Genomic DNA, 14,733 nt, shown 5'->3' with positions numbered 1-14,733 from the left:
AGAAAGAAAGAAAGAAAGAAAGAAAGAAAGAAAGAAAGAAAGAAAGAGAGAGAGAGAGAAAGAAAGAAAGAAGAGAAGAGAAGAGAAGGGAAGGAAGGAAGAAGGAAGGAAGGAAGGAAAGAAAGAAAGAGAGAGAGAAAGACGGACAAAGGGAGGAAAAAAGAGAAGAGAAAAGAGAGAGAAAGAAAAGAAAGAAAGAAAGAAGAGAAGAAAAGAAAGACGGACAGTAGGAAAAAAGAAGAGAAAAGAGAAAAAGAGAAAGAAGAAAAGAAGGGAAGGAAGAAGAAAGAAAGAAAGAGAGAGAAAGAAAGAAGGAAGGACCGATGGACGGAAGGAAGGGAAAGAAGAGAAGAGAAAGAAAGAAAAGTAAAAGAAGGGAAGGGAAGAGAAGGGAAGGAAGGGAGGAAGGGAGGGAAGGAGAAAGAAAGGAAGAGAGAGAGGGAAGGAAGGAAGGAAGGAAGGGAGGGAGGGAGGGAGAGAGGGAGGAGAAAGAAAGACGGATGGAAGGAAGGAAAAAAAGAAGAGAAGAGAAAAGAGAGAAAAAGAAAGAAGGAAAGGAAACGAAAAGAAAGGAAAGGAAAGGAAAGGAAAAGAAAGGAAAGGAAAGCAAGGCAAGAGAAAACTAGCAATCATGTGATTTGAAGGGCTGAGGATTTTTAGTATAAGCTAAAAATCAAACTTGAAGTGTACAGAAAAAGAGAAGAAAGATTATGTTCAATTTAGTTATAAAGCAATCTGAAAACAAAGATAAAAATCTATACAATAAAATAACTTTCATGATAGAACTCCAGATGAACTAAAGAGTACAGCACAATTGTCAAGGGCATGAAGACTAGAGGGTAGAGAGAAAATTCATAGCACTGAGGCTGAGGTGTTAGAAGAAAACATTAGCGATCTTTGTACTTGAATATTAGGTTATAAATGGGGAAAAGAGAAGATAACACTTTTTAAAATAAGAAAAATTTACCCCTGAAAACCTCTTTTCTCTTTCAACATGAATTTATGCCTTTATTAGCTACTGTCAGTGATTAATTGTTTTAAGTGATTCATTAACATGCCAGGTTATCTTATAAATTATAGCATTTTACATTATTAACTTTTGATTTCAGCAACATAAATGCTTAAACAATAAATTGGTCTGTATTACCTGGGTTGTTTTCTTTAATGGTAACTAAATAGAATAATCCTCTTGGTGAAAGGAGATCTGGAACCAGGGGGAAAAACCTGTCCATGACTTCCCGACCATTTCTGCCACCAGCCCAAGCTGCCTCTATTCCGTGACTTCCTACCTGTGAACAATTAGAAAGAATGTTTTCTTTTTTTTTTTTTTTTTTTTTTTTTTTGAGACGGAGTCTTGCTGTGTCGCCCAGGCTGGAGTGCAGTGGCGCGATCTCGGCTCACTGCAAGCTCCGCCTCCCGGGTTCACACCATTCTCCTGCCTCAGCCTCCCAAGTAGCTGGGACTACAGGTGCCGCCACCACACTCGGCTTTTTTGTATTTTTAGTAGAGACGGGGTTTCACCGTGTTAGCCAGGATGGTCTCGATCTCCTGACCTTGTGATCCGCCCGCCTCGGCCTCCCAGAGCACTGGGATTACAGGCGTGAGCCACCGCGCCCGGCAGAATGTTTTCTTTTAACTCAAGTTTGATTTAGATCACAAACCGAATCTTTTTGAGAAGTATTATCACCAAACAAGTAAATATTTTGCATTTTTTACTGCTGACGAAGGAGCAGTAAAGTTGAATCTAAGTTTCATCGTTTTCTAGTGTGTAACCTTGGGTAAATTAGTAATCTTGTTTGTGAATTACTTTCCTCCTTTATCTGTAAAATTAGGAAAAGAATAGTTCCATATGTACAATTAGAAAAATAATAACTGGATAAAAAATGTTTTTGTAATAATAAAAAAATATTTTTATCCACTGTTAGGAATGAGGAAGTATATTTAAAGTTTTGAGAACATTGCTCTGCATATATCAAGGGCTTAATAACAGTTATTACTATTAGTACAATGCTTAAATTGAAAGAGGTGGGTAGCTTTTATACTTAATACAGAAAGAAGCTAGGAGGAGGAGCTTGTATTGTAAGATACCTACTGTACAGAAACAAAGTTTCAAAATGTCCCAATGCATTTGGCCCTCTTGTAGATTAAAGTGTGAAACACATAGACCTTTTCTAAGGAACCCATTTATTATATATTATATAAAGGCATACTGAAGCATGTTTCCTCTAACAATCTATATTTTAGAAACAATACACCTGAGAGCATATATAGTATTAAAAAATCTTTAGATCCTTATCATTCTATATTGTTTCCTTTTTTCACTTTTTTTTTTGAGACAGGGTCTCCCTCTGTCACCTAGACTGGAGTGCAGTCATGTAATCATGGCTCACTGCAGCTTCCACCTCCTGTGCACAAGTGATCCTCCCACTTCAGCTTCCCAAGTATCTAGGACTACAGGCGCAAACAACCATGCCTGGTTAATTTTTTTTTTTTTTTTTTTTTTTTGAGACGGAGTCTCACACTATTGCCCACGCTGGACTGCAGTGGCTCAATCTCAGCTCACTGCAAGCTCTGCCTCCCGTGTTTAGGCCATTCTCCTGCCTCAGCCTCCCGAGTAGCTAGGACGACAGGTGCCCACCACTACGTCCGGCTAATTTTTTGTATTTTTAGTAGAGACGGGGTTTCACTGTGTTAGCCAGGATGATCTCAATCTCCTGACCTCGTGATCCCCCCACCTTGGCCTCCCAAAGTGCTGGGATTACAGGTGTGAGCCACTGCACCCGGCCAATTTTCTAAATTTTTTGTAGAAAAGGGGGCTGTCACTATGTTGCCCAGGCTGGTCAAGAACTTCTGGCCTCATGTGATCCTCCCACGTCAGCCTCCCAAAGTGCTGGAGTTATAGGCATGAGCCACCAAGACTGCTCTATTGTACATTATTTTTAAGATTAAAGAATGTTTTGAAGATGTCCCTCAGAAGTTACTTTAACCCTACACAACTAATTTCTTCCTATTTCCTTTTGAGCCCTTTGTCCATATTTTAGTTTAAATTATTTTTACACAATAATGTCTGCCAGTCATTCATTTAATATAACATATATTTCCTCATTAAAAATAATTGCTTTATAGCTATAACCTTATGGACATATACCTTTATGAAGAAGAGAAATGTTCACATTCCTGCTTTTAAAAAGCAGGTCGAACAGAGCTTGAAGAAAAAGAAAAAAAAAGCCACACTTTTTGATTTTACTGTTTTGTTTGTCTGCCTTTGCCTATCTTCGACACCACAGGTTTTTCTTTTTTGCCATGTTTTACAAAGACCGGATATATTCTATACGCTTACTTACATCTTGCTTTTCTCATTCAACAATACCTTATGAAAATCTCTTCATATCATTTGATATAGTTCTAATTCATTCTTTTTTTTTTTTTTTTTTTTTTTGCTATTAAACATGCCACATTATTTTTAATTACATACAAAAACCTAACGTGTCACCCAGGGACCATTTCTCCCACTGCTCTGTTTGGCCGCCAGTCTCTTGTCTCTCTCTTCAGCAATGGTGAGGTGGATACCCTTTCCTCAGGGAAGAGAAATCCACAGTTTGTTGTTCTTGCCAATAAGAAAAATGTTGGAAAGTCGAGTGGCAAATCTGTTGCCATTGGCATCTTTCAGGTGAACCCATCAAAAGATCCAGGGTTGGGGATCACACCAATTCTACCCAGGTTAGCACCTCCAGTCACCATACACAGGTGACCAGTGTCAAATTTGTTGAAATCAGTAATCTTGCCAGTCTCCAAATCAATCTGAACGGTGTCATTCACCTTGATGAGGGGATCAGGGTAGCAGATGGTGCAAGCATCATGAGTCACCAGATGAGGGATTCCTTTTGTGCCCACAAAGATTTTCACTTTGCACAACTTGTACTTGGCCACCTCAGGTGTAATATGATGTACACCAAAGTGACCCTTGGTGTCACAGATCAGACGGAAATTCTCTGCCATCTTGTCAATGCTGATGACATCAACAAGGATTCTGAAAATTAAAGATCATGGCCAGATCATCTTCAATGTTTCAAAACCCTGTTTTTATGACTCCCCATAAAATTTAAAAGTGAATCGAGGCCGGGTGTGGTGGTTCATGCTTGTAATCTCAGGATTTTGGGAGGCCAAGGCAGGTAGATTACCTGAAGTCAGGAGTTCAAAACTAGCCTGGCCAACATGGTGAGACCCCCTCTCTACTTCTAATTCATTCTTTTAAGGGCTATATATTTCCTGGAAGAAAAGTATTGCATCTTATTGATGGGCATTCACTATGTCCATTTGCTTAATTTTTTTGACTCTAATCATTCCCACACCTATCATAAGCTTCTCAACACAATTTTCCACAAAGTTAATCATATTAGGAAATGTATCATTTCCTCTGGTTTTAAGACTTTCCTCCTGGAGACTTCCTTTTCCTGGCATTCTCTCTACTTTTCTCCTGGGTTATACGCCCCATTTGTGCTGTTGGCACAAACCAACATCTTAATTCATGTTTCTGGATATATCAGTAAGTATACCCACAGCTTATTATAAATACAAACTCCTATTATTTGTATATTATGTTTCCTGGATCTAATCTCTGAGTCTCGTCTCTTTTACCTTTGTGAATTCTTCTCCGTATCTTTACACTCTGTGCACTGAAATCTTTTTTTCATTGCGTTTCCAGACCACTGATTCAGGTCTTGACAGTGACCACATTCTCTTTTAATTCACTGCCTGATGTTTTACTGTGTAAAACGTATTTTTAAGCTCCAGGACATCTTTGTTGTGTTGTATTTTATCCTGCTTTCTAGCTAATTGCCCAGCTCATGAGAATATGACAGGTTTTCTTTCCGTTGGGAAAGCAAAAAGGCCCAAGGCATTGCCTGCACTCAATCATGTATACGTCCCAGCAGCTGTAAGGCTCAGAAGCATGTGGCTTAGGGCTAGAAACATGAAGAAAAGAAACCCATTCAGGTCACCATGTTCCCAGAATCTCCTTTTCATTGATTAATCTTCCCACTAGTTGGATAGTGCTTTCCTAAAGAGCTTTAAGAAGCTGCATTTCTCTCAACGGCTGTTCACCACCTGACTTCCCTGTCATATGAGTTCATATGTCAGCACAGCAATAGCTTTTTCGCTGTTTAACTGCCATTAGTAGCAATGGCAGCCAAATGGATCCTTCCCATCTTGGCGTTGAGGTGAGTATAATGTTTACTAGCCTTGCCAGAGAATAATTATCAAAGAATTAAAAAAGCATAATAATTAAAGGAAAGCTAGTCTTAGCCCATTATTAAACTTTGACCATTCCTGGGAAAAGGTTAACACGATTTACCTATTCATTACCGAGATTTTAAAAAATAATATACTTCAAGATTATTTGTTTTCCCTATCTGAAATGAGAATTGGTTCCACTCTTTCACTTTTTGGAAATACTTGTGAAAGGAGGAAACCAGAAACTTTCAGAAGGAATTCCTATGTGAATTTAAGATTGATTAAAAAAAATTTTTTTTTTTTTTTTTTGAGACAGAGTCTCACTCTTGTCAGCCAGGCTGGAGTACACTGGCCGATCTCGGCTCATTGCAACATCTGTCTTCCAGGCTCAAGCAATTCTCCTGTGACAGTCTCCCAAACAGCTGGGATTACAGGTGTGTGCCACCAGGCCCGGCTAATTTTTGTATTTTTAGTAGAGACGGGGTTTCACCATGTTGGCCAGGCTGGTCTTGAACCCTTGACCTCAGTAATCTGCCGCCTCGGCCTCCCAAAGTGCTGGGATTACAGGCGTGGGCCACTGTGCACGGCAGGTTAAAACATTTTGTTCTGCAAATTTTTTATTCATGATAAAGGATATGTGTAATATATATGTACATGTATATTCGAATATATGAATATAAACACCATGGCCTGATACGAATGTGATTTTTAGTGACAGATATGTGTCAGTTTGTATTTCCATCATTTAAGGTTCCTTTCCTAGGTCTATTAATAGGACTCAATTACTGACAATCAGAAGTAAAATCAGAGCAGTCTGTGATAGCAGCAGCTGATCGATGTCATAGGGTGACATCCATTTGAATTTACAAACAAAATAATTGAAAATATTAATAATTAAATTTTGTTGTATGTTTTACCTCTTCAGGTGGAGTCACTACATAGGGGGGATTGAACACCAGAAGATCAACTTTTTCCTTCAATCTTGGTAGCAAGCCTTTGACCTAAATGTATTCAACAATAGTGAGAATTTTACATTAAACTCTGAATTAAATAATTGACACATCAATCTTTAAAAATAATCTTCCATGTTTTTGGGAAAATAATGTGTTAGGGCCTGCACTTGTAGAGAGAAACGAAGTTAAGTATTTTTACGTTTTCATTCAGAAAAATAATATAGGCTATTAAGTAAAAATAAGGAAATTAAACTATCAGAATGAATATTAAAAAGCCTGTATTCCTCAACAGCACATATATTTATATTCTGGGTTCACTTTTAGAAAATGAAATAAGAAAGCAAACTCTAATTCTGTATAATCTGTATAGACTTGGATGTAAGTTTACAACTATATTTGCTAACATTTTCACAATTTTTCCCATATCTGTACAGATACCTACCATGATTTACAGGATAATGTTCTATAGTTTCTTCTATCTCTGGTGTTTCACCATTCTATCAAAAACACTTACTTAACACTAATTATGGAAACATTAAAGAAATTTTTAGGCCAGGCATGGTGGCTCATGCCTGTTATCCCAGCACTTTGGGAGGCCGAGGCAGGCGGATCACCTGAGGTCAGGAGTTCGAGACCAGCCTGGCCAACCCATGGACAACATGATGAAACGCAGTCTGTACTAAAAATACAAAAAACTAGCCAGGCGCAGTGGTGGGTGCCTGTAATCCCAGCTCGGGAGGCTGAGGCAGGATAATTGCTTGAATCCAGGAGGCGGAGTTTGCAGTGAGCCAAGACTGTGCCACTACACTCCAGCCTGGGCGACAGAGTGAGACTCTGTCTCAAAAAAAAAAAAAAGAAGAAAAAAAGAGAAAGAAAAAAAGAAAGAAATTTTTAAAATACAAAAAAAAAATCACCACATTGATCTCATGCAACTTACCGGAGTACCTTTTTGATACCCTAGCTTTTATTAGCAGTAACAACTTCTAATAATATAAAATAATTTCTTATCTCTTTGACTTAATTCCTTCTAAGCTACAAAATCATTTACAAATTAAAAAAAAAAAAGCAAACAGGAAAGTTACCTACACTCATCAGTGTAAGAAAAGTGTAGGTTAAGGAGCACAGAATTATTTTGTATTTCATATGTCTACCTGGTGCATGCTATTATTATTTTTGCCTATAAAAAGGTATTTCACATACATAAATTAAAAACCCACAAATTTAAAACTGCCACTTGAAAATGTGTGCTGTTAACTTCTTAAAACAATGGTTGTGCAGTTGTCATTTGTTGTTTTTACCTTCTGAGGACCCACTGCCCCTTTCTTCTGATTTAACTTCCTTGACTTTTGTTAGGGAAGCTCTACCTCCCATCATTCTCTAAGTGGCCTGAGTAGGGTTTATGCCAACTCAGCTCCTGGGATGGGACTAGGAGCCAAGTTGAAGCCAATCATCTCCATATTCAAATCTCCTCTGACCACAGCAAAAGGTTGACAGATAGGCACATAACCCAAGTTGATCCAGATAATACTCATTCTGGGGCCTCTTCTACAGTAACTGAATAGAAAGGGCCTCTTTCCTCGGGAAGGTGTTGAGAAATAAGATACAGATATGCAAACATCCTGTTACCATGAAGGGAAAGACTGCCTAGGAATAGAGCCACCAGAGAGAAGTTCAGAGATAAGAAAAAGACGTCTATAACATTCTTAGAGTTCCTGGAAGTAGCTGTGCTGAAGCCATCAAATTTTTGTTTTGTTTTGTTTTTTTTGAGACAGGGCCTTGTTCTGTTCCCCAGGCTGGAGTGCAGTGGCACGATCATGGCTCAAGGCAGCCTCAACCTCCCAGGGTCAAGCGATCCTCCCACCTCAGCCTCCCAAGTAGCTGGCACCACAGGTGTGCACAACCACATCCAGCTTTTTTTTTTTAATTTTTATTTTTTGTAGAGACGAAGTCTCACTATATCGTACAAGCTGGTCTCGAACTCCTGGGCTCAAGCAATCATCCTGCCTTGGCATCCCAGAGTACTGGGACTAAAGGTGTGAGCCTTTGCACATACTAATTTTAGTCTTTGCACACACTAACTTTAGCCTTTGCACTAACTAACTGGACTAACTTTTTAAATTTAAGCCAGTTTGAACAGGGTTCACTATAACTTCTGACTGAAAGCGGTCTGATCTATATAAGTTAATATAAATTCCTTTTGAATTGTGGAAAAGATGGATTACATCAACGAAGAATTTACTTTGTATAGGGTATACTGCTTAGTGGGTCAAAAGTCAATTACTTACCAAAGTTTCTTTGACCTAAAACATCTTAACCTTATTTGAAAAGAAAATTATTATTGGACAAAGATTAGCTTACCAAATCTGTAATAACTGGTTGAACGTGAACTTTGTTACAGCGTGCTGTCTCTAGGGTACAAGCTGCTGCCTCAGGGTTGATATCAGTGCACCTATAAACAGAAATGGAAGGAAACTATCCTATGTCTATAAGGCAAATCTGTTTCTGAGTAATTTCAAGGAATGTTCCATTAATTCTACACAGAACAGATTTAGAAAAAAAAATTAGAATGTATTCAATAATGGCAAATAAGAAGAAAACAAGGATTTGTTCTACTGATGAAAAAGACTGTTATATTGATACAATGTCCAAGAGTAGAATACACATACATGCACACACACCTGAAGGAATTTATGAAATTATGATACATCCAACGAAGGAGTACTATGCAGCCACCAAAAATGAAATTTAAAGGCAATTTTTGATAGGAAAATGTTTATGAGACAAAATTAAATTAAAAACACAGGAAATGGGCCAGGCGCGGTGGTTCATGCCTGTAATCCCAGCACTTTGGGAGGCCGAGGCAGGTGGATCACCAGGTCAGGAAATCGAGACCATCCTGCCTAACATGGTGAAACCCCATCTCTACTAAAAGTACAAAAAAAAAATTAGCTGGGCATGGTGGCAGGTGCCTGTAATCCCAGCTACTCAGGAGGCTGAGGCAGGAGAATGGCAAGAACCCAGGAGGCCGAGGTTGCAGTGAGCCAAGATCACGCCACTGCACTCCATGCTGGGTGACAGAGCGAGACTTTGTCTCAAAAAAAAACACAGGAAATGGAAAAAAAAAAAAAAAACAGAAGGAAACTCAGTTGGACCACGTATGGTAAAATTTATAGGTGATATTAATTTTCTTCTTTATACTTTTCTATATTCTCCAATTTTCTATAAATTTAAGCAACTTTAAATTTCTTATATCAAATTATTTACCTAAGAAATAAATCAAATTTAGAGACGATCTAAAATTATGCTGCTTCTACAATTATGCAGTATGATGGAGCAGTTTGAACATGAATAATTTTTAGGGAAGCATAGTTTGTAATCTGAGTTTTTGCTATGCTTAAATACTATAAGATACATACTGTCTATTTAAAAATTATTTCATTAGAGTTATCATGGTTAACCTGTCAGTGGAAGATCTAGATGAATATGATATACTTACATGTACAAAGCCTGAGGACCTATCATAGAGGCTAGGAATGCAGATACTACACCAGACCCTGCCCCTACTTCTAGGCATATTTCCACTCTAAAAAAAAACAAAATAAATATTAGTACAGTAGAATCAAAATACTTTTCACAGAAAACTCTCGTGCTAGCTTTATTTCTAGCACGTATATTTCTCTAGCATCATCACTAACCTGCAAATATATGAAAATAGAAATTTGTAATTTCTGACAACTACTTCATACTTAATACTGCATAACTCAAAATTACTAATATTTTGGGTATGTAATATAAGTCTACAAAAGTTATATATTACCAAACATGGCTTTCAGTTAATTTCGACAAACCATTACATTAAAAAGTATGGGCCGGGCGCAGTGGCTCAAGTCTGTAATCCCAGCACTTTGGGAGGCCGAGGCGGGTGGATCACGAGGTCAGGAGATCGAGACCATCCTGGCTAACATGGTGAAACCCCGTCTCTACTAAAAATACAAAAAACTAGCCGGGCGAGGTGGCGGGCGCCTGTAGTCCCAGCTACTCGGAGGCTGAGGCAGGAGAATGGCGTGAACCTGGGAGGCGGAGCTTGCAGTGAGCCGAGATCGCGCCACTGCACTCCAGCCTGGGTGACACAGCGCGAGACTCCGTCTCAAAAAAAAAAAAAAAAAAAGTATGGAAAAACATTAATCCAGGGTTGGAAATCTTAATGTGAAAGATACCATTCCTTCGCACAAGGAGCTCCTAGCTTAGTATTTCCTAAAATGATAAGGTTTGTATTATTACTAAACTTATTTTTGATAAAAGGTTCCTCTATCATTTTTAACACCTAACATTCATAGAGCCATCAGTATATCCTAGAGAATTAAAAGGTCCCCCAGTAATAGAGCAGGACAAAAATTCCTTTTCTGTACAGCTATAAGCTAATTCAGATAATAGTATCTGATCTTCTAATGTTAGCCATCCGAGAATGCTGTTAACTATTAAAATCTTCATTCTACCGTACTTTATCTTTCCATTAAATTTATTTTCTTGGCCGGGCGCGGTGGCTCAAGCCTGTAATCCCAGCACTTTGGGAGGCCGAGACGGGCGGATCACGAGGTCAGGAGATCGAGACCATCCTGGCTAACACGGTGAAACCCCGTCTCTACTAAAAAATAAAAATAAAAAATTAGCCGGGCGAGGTGGCAGGCGCCTGTAGTCCCAGCTACTCGGGAGGCTGAGGCAGGAGAATGGCGGGAACCCGGGAGGCGGAGCTTGCAGTGAGCTGAGATCCGGCCACTGCACTCCAGCCCGGGCGACAGAGCCAGACTCCATCTCAAAAAAAAAAAAAAAATTTATTTTCTTGCCTATAATCTTGGAAGTTCTTTTTTAGATCCGTGCTCTTGCTCTGTCACCTAGGCTATAGTGCAGTGGTGCCACCATAGCTCACCGCAGCCTTTAACTCCTGGGCTCAAGTGATCTCCCGCCTCAGCCTCCCAAGTAGTTAGGACTACAGTAATAAACCACAGTGCCAGGCCTCTATAATGTTACACATGCATCAAAAGCATAAATTATCCCTATCACAAAGATCAGCTTGATGGCATTTAGGGAAATTTCTAGCACTAAACTCCCAAAACAACTACCCAGTGACAAGCTCCAGAGGTTTTAAACTTTTGGAACCAGTCTACACATCTGACAAGTCTTTATTAGGTGGTAGTAAGGTCTGTGAATCTCACCAGGTGGCTTCTCTTTGAAAATAACTATCACGGTCTCATAAATAATTAGAATTCCAAACTAGAAATAACCCAAGACTTTATAACAAAATCAGCTCCTTTTACAGCATACTTTGCAGTGCAATTTGTGCTTGTAAATCTTTCTGGGCTATCTTGAGAAAAGACAAGTTATAAAACAGTACTGTTCCACTCTATACTCCAGTAAATCCAAAAGTTCCATCATCTACAATGAAAGACTAGTTTAATAAGAGCTGGGGCATTTTATACGTGGAGAAATATGACCAAGATTAAGAGGGATAAATAAATACAATATAGATCTTTGAAATTTGACAGCTGTTTGTTCCATCCTGAGAAAACCCAGTTCACCTCATTTTCAAACAAATCTAACAACACAAATTCCTTACATTTAAAAATCACAATGTCAGTATTCATTTTTTCTGCTATTAATTTAAAATTGATGGCGATCACTTCAACAAATCCATTTAAATAAAGTGCTAGGGTAGACTATTGTCTGCTAGCTGGATGTAACTTTCTATCTTGTAACAATTAAATGAAAAATTCAGTTCCTCAGTAGCACTAGCCACATTTCAAGTGCTCTGTAGCCACAAGTGAGGACTGGCTGGTGCTAGAGTATGCTATCCAGTGGGTTTAAAAATATTTCCCCCCTCCAGTAACACAACTTTCTTTCATGTTTGTTAAGGGTGCTATGTGCTGAGTAAACCAAATAATACCACGCAATTTTAATATTTAATACTTTAAAAATTAATAATCAACGTTTCCGGAATATTTTGTTTCCAAACGAGTTACACTATCGCATCTCTCAGGGACATGTGTTCTTCAGATTAACAGGTGACAGGAAAAGAGACGCCTTTGCATGGTAAGCAGTCAGGGAGCTCATGAGACAGAGCAGCCCCTGGCAAAGGAGATGTGTCCCCGGCACACTCATTACTTATAAGTACAGGAAAATTCTCAATTACGGCGTCCTGGCTGTCAATCATCTGCAAGTGGACCCCGCCTCCTCCGGCTCAGGGCGGTGATAGCCACCGTCCCGGCCCTCCGCCACTGCACTTCTTCAGAACGCCTCAGCCCTTTCCCGTCAGAGCCCCTCCCCTCCTCGCACCCCGCCAGCTCGGCAGCTGCTGCCTCGAGCGCGTCCAGAAGCAGAAACGTGTCCTCCGCGGGCTCGTACACGTCGCTGAAGGCGCCGCGGCCCACGTGCCCGTGGAACGGCGTAGGGAAGCGCCGGCTCGCCATAGTCCTTCACTGCGTTCTGCGCGCCTGCGCAGGGCGCGCGCATGCGCATCCCCTCAAGCGCCGGTCTGGGAGTAGGGCTGGAGTTCCGGGCGACCGGAGTGTTCTTCGGTCTTATATCTAAATTTGTCTGGGGACCTCCTTGAAATTTCTAAGTAGGCAGTTGTATAATCCGTGACTATTGACATTTACTTTCTCCTTTGGAACATTTAAATTTTATTCTGTTAACTAGAACCTGATAGTGGGCATTCTGAGTTGTTTTTGACTAAGGTAAATGTTCTTCATTCTACTAATATTTAGAAATTCTGTTTTACTCCTAGTTTGCAAAGATTTGAAAAAAATACATAATAAATTTTACTATTTTTTAGTCAGCTGAACTTTAAGCTTTACGCTATAAAGATGAAGACTTTTCTCGTTTGATTTTTTTTTACTGTACTTTATAAATTGCTTTCCTGATGAATCATGAATGCACTGTTTTTATAAACCTTAAGCAAGATGATGCGGTTTAATACACTGCTGAATTTGGGGGGCTAATAATCTGGCTCTGTTTTTTACCAAGATTACGCTACCCTCATTGTATGAGTTAGGACACTGTTTCTGGAACATTAGGTAGAAAACCTTAAAACTGGCTGGGCTTGGTGCCTTTTTGAGTAGATGGATCTTTGATGTTTTGGAACATTTATAAGTTGTTAGACTGTTCAAGTACTTACATTCTTTTTGAGTCGATTTCTGAAATTTGTTTCCCAACGAAACATTTTTACAGCTTTTTTTAAATTTGAAAAATAAAAATACAGAAAAGTATTTGAGTTACAGATTTTATTTTATTTCTTTTTTTTTTTTTTTTTTTGGAGACAGAGTCTCGCTGTATCCCCCAGGCTGGAGGGCAGTGGCGCGATCTAGGCTAAGTGCAACCTCTGCCTCCCAGGTTCAAGCGATTCTCCTGCCTCAGCCTCCGGAATAGATGGGATTACAGGCTCCTGCCGCCACCGCCTAATCTGTATTTTCAGTAGAGACGGATTTTCCCCATGTTGGCCAGGCTGGTTTCAAACTGCTGACCTCAGGTGATCCACCCGCTTCAGGCTCCCAAAGTGCTGGGATTACAGGTGTGAGCCCGTAACACACGTGGCTGGGTTACAAATTTAAAAACCCCAAGTTTTAAACCCAGAAATGACAGTATTTTCTCATGTTTCCTTAAAATATTTTTTACATACAAGAACTAAAATATTACAAATGAGATGGATGTTCTTTCTCTACTTACCTTCAGTTTAATTGTGTAACCTTCTCTCCAAGGCTCTTATGGATTTAGTGTATGTCCATCTAACCCACGTAAAAACACGGATCTTGCATTTATATGTTTATAAACATTCATATCTTTATAAGCAACATGTGGTGTGTTTTAAAATTTACATAACTGGTACTAGGTTGGACATGTTTTTCAAATTTCTTTTTCAGTCAACATATGAGATTTATGTTTTGATATATAAAGTTCGGTTACTCCTCTTAACTGCCATATAGAATTTTATTATATAAAAATATGAAATATATATATATAGAAAGAAAGAGAGCGAGAAAGAGAGAGAGATAGAGTTGTACTTGATCTCCTGGGTTCTAATGATCCTCCTGCCTCAGCCTCCTGAGTAGCTGGAACCATAGGCGCACGCCACCACTCCCAGCTTATTTTATTTTATTTATTTTTTGAGATGGAGTCTCGCTCTGTCACCGAGGCTGGAGTGCATTGGCGTGATCTTGGCTCACTGCAACCTCTGCCTCCGAATTCAAGCTAATCTCGTACCTCAGCCTCCCTAGTAACTCCCAGCTAATGTTTAATTTTTTTTTTTTTTTTTTTAGAAATGGAGGTCTCACCGCGTTTCCTAAGCTGTTCTCAAACTCCTGAGCTCAAGCAGTCCTCCAACCTAAGCCTCCCAAAATGCTAGGATTACAGACATGAGCCACTGTGCCTAAAGTATCTTTTATCTGGGTTGGATAAATACTGGTAAAGATTTTCTTCTTTTCAGGTTTTCACTATTATGAACAACGTGGTGATTAACTTTCTTTCTTTTTTTTTTTTTTTTTTTTTTGAGATGGAG

At 39.2% G+C, this 14,733-nt stretch overlaps 1 protein-coding gene and 1 pseudogene across 3 annotated transcripts in view; both read right to left on the bottom strand.

The window, feature by feature from the left end:
* Positions 1 to 12,677, bottom strand: part of N6AMT1 (N-6 adenine-specific DNA methyltransferase 1) — a 17,689-nt gene extending 5,012 nt beyond the window's left edge. For 2 of the 3 annotated variants that reach the window (XR_003118582.1, XM_025379570.1), the window contains exons 1-5: positions 12,516 to 12,677; positions 9,682 to 9,768; positions 8,544 to 8,634; positions 6,150 to 6,233; positions 1,148 to 1,289 (exon numbers count right to left, since the gene is read on the bottom strand). Coding sequence is in view for 2 of the 3 variants with exons in the window: in XM_025379570.1 (XP_025235355.1) it covers positions 1,148 to 1,289; positions 6,150 to 6,233; positions 8,544 to 8,634; positions 9,682 to 9,768; positions 12,516 to 12,649 (538 nt within the window). In the remaining variant the exon portion in view is untranslated. The remainder of the gene's footprint in view (positions 1 to 1,147; positions 1,290 to 6,149; positions 6,234 to 8,543; positions 8,635 to 9,681; positions 9,769 to 12,515) is intronic. The other variant, XM_025379571.1, reaches the window with a different exon arrangement.
* Positions 3,482 to 5,361, bottom strand: LOC112620534 (annotated as a pseudogene).
* Positions 12,678 to 14,733: the final 2,056 nt, after the last annotated feature.

Source organism: Theropithecus gelada, chromosome 3 (genome assembly GCF_003255815.1).
Source record: "Theropithecus gelada isolate Dixy chromosome 3, Tgel_1.0, whole genome shotgun sequence".
Lineage (NCBI taxonomy): Eukaryota > Metazoa > Chordata > Mammalia > Primates > Cercopithecidae > Theropithecus > Theropithecus gelada.
This window is presented reverse-complemented; position numbering and strand designations above follow the sequence as displayed.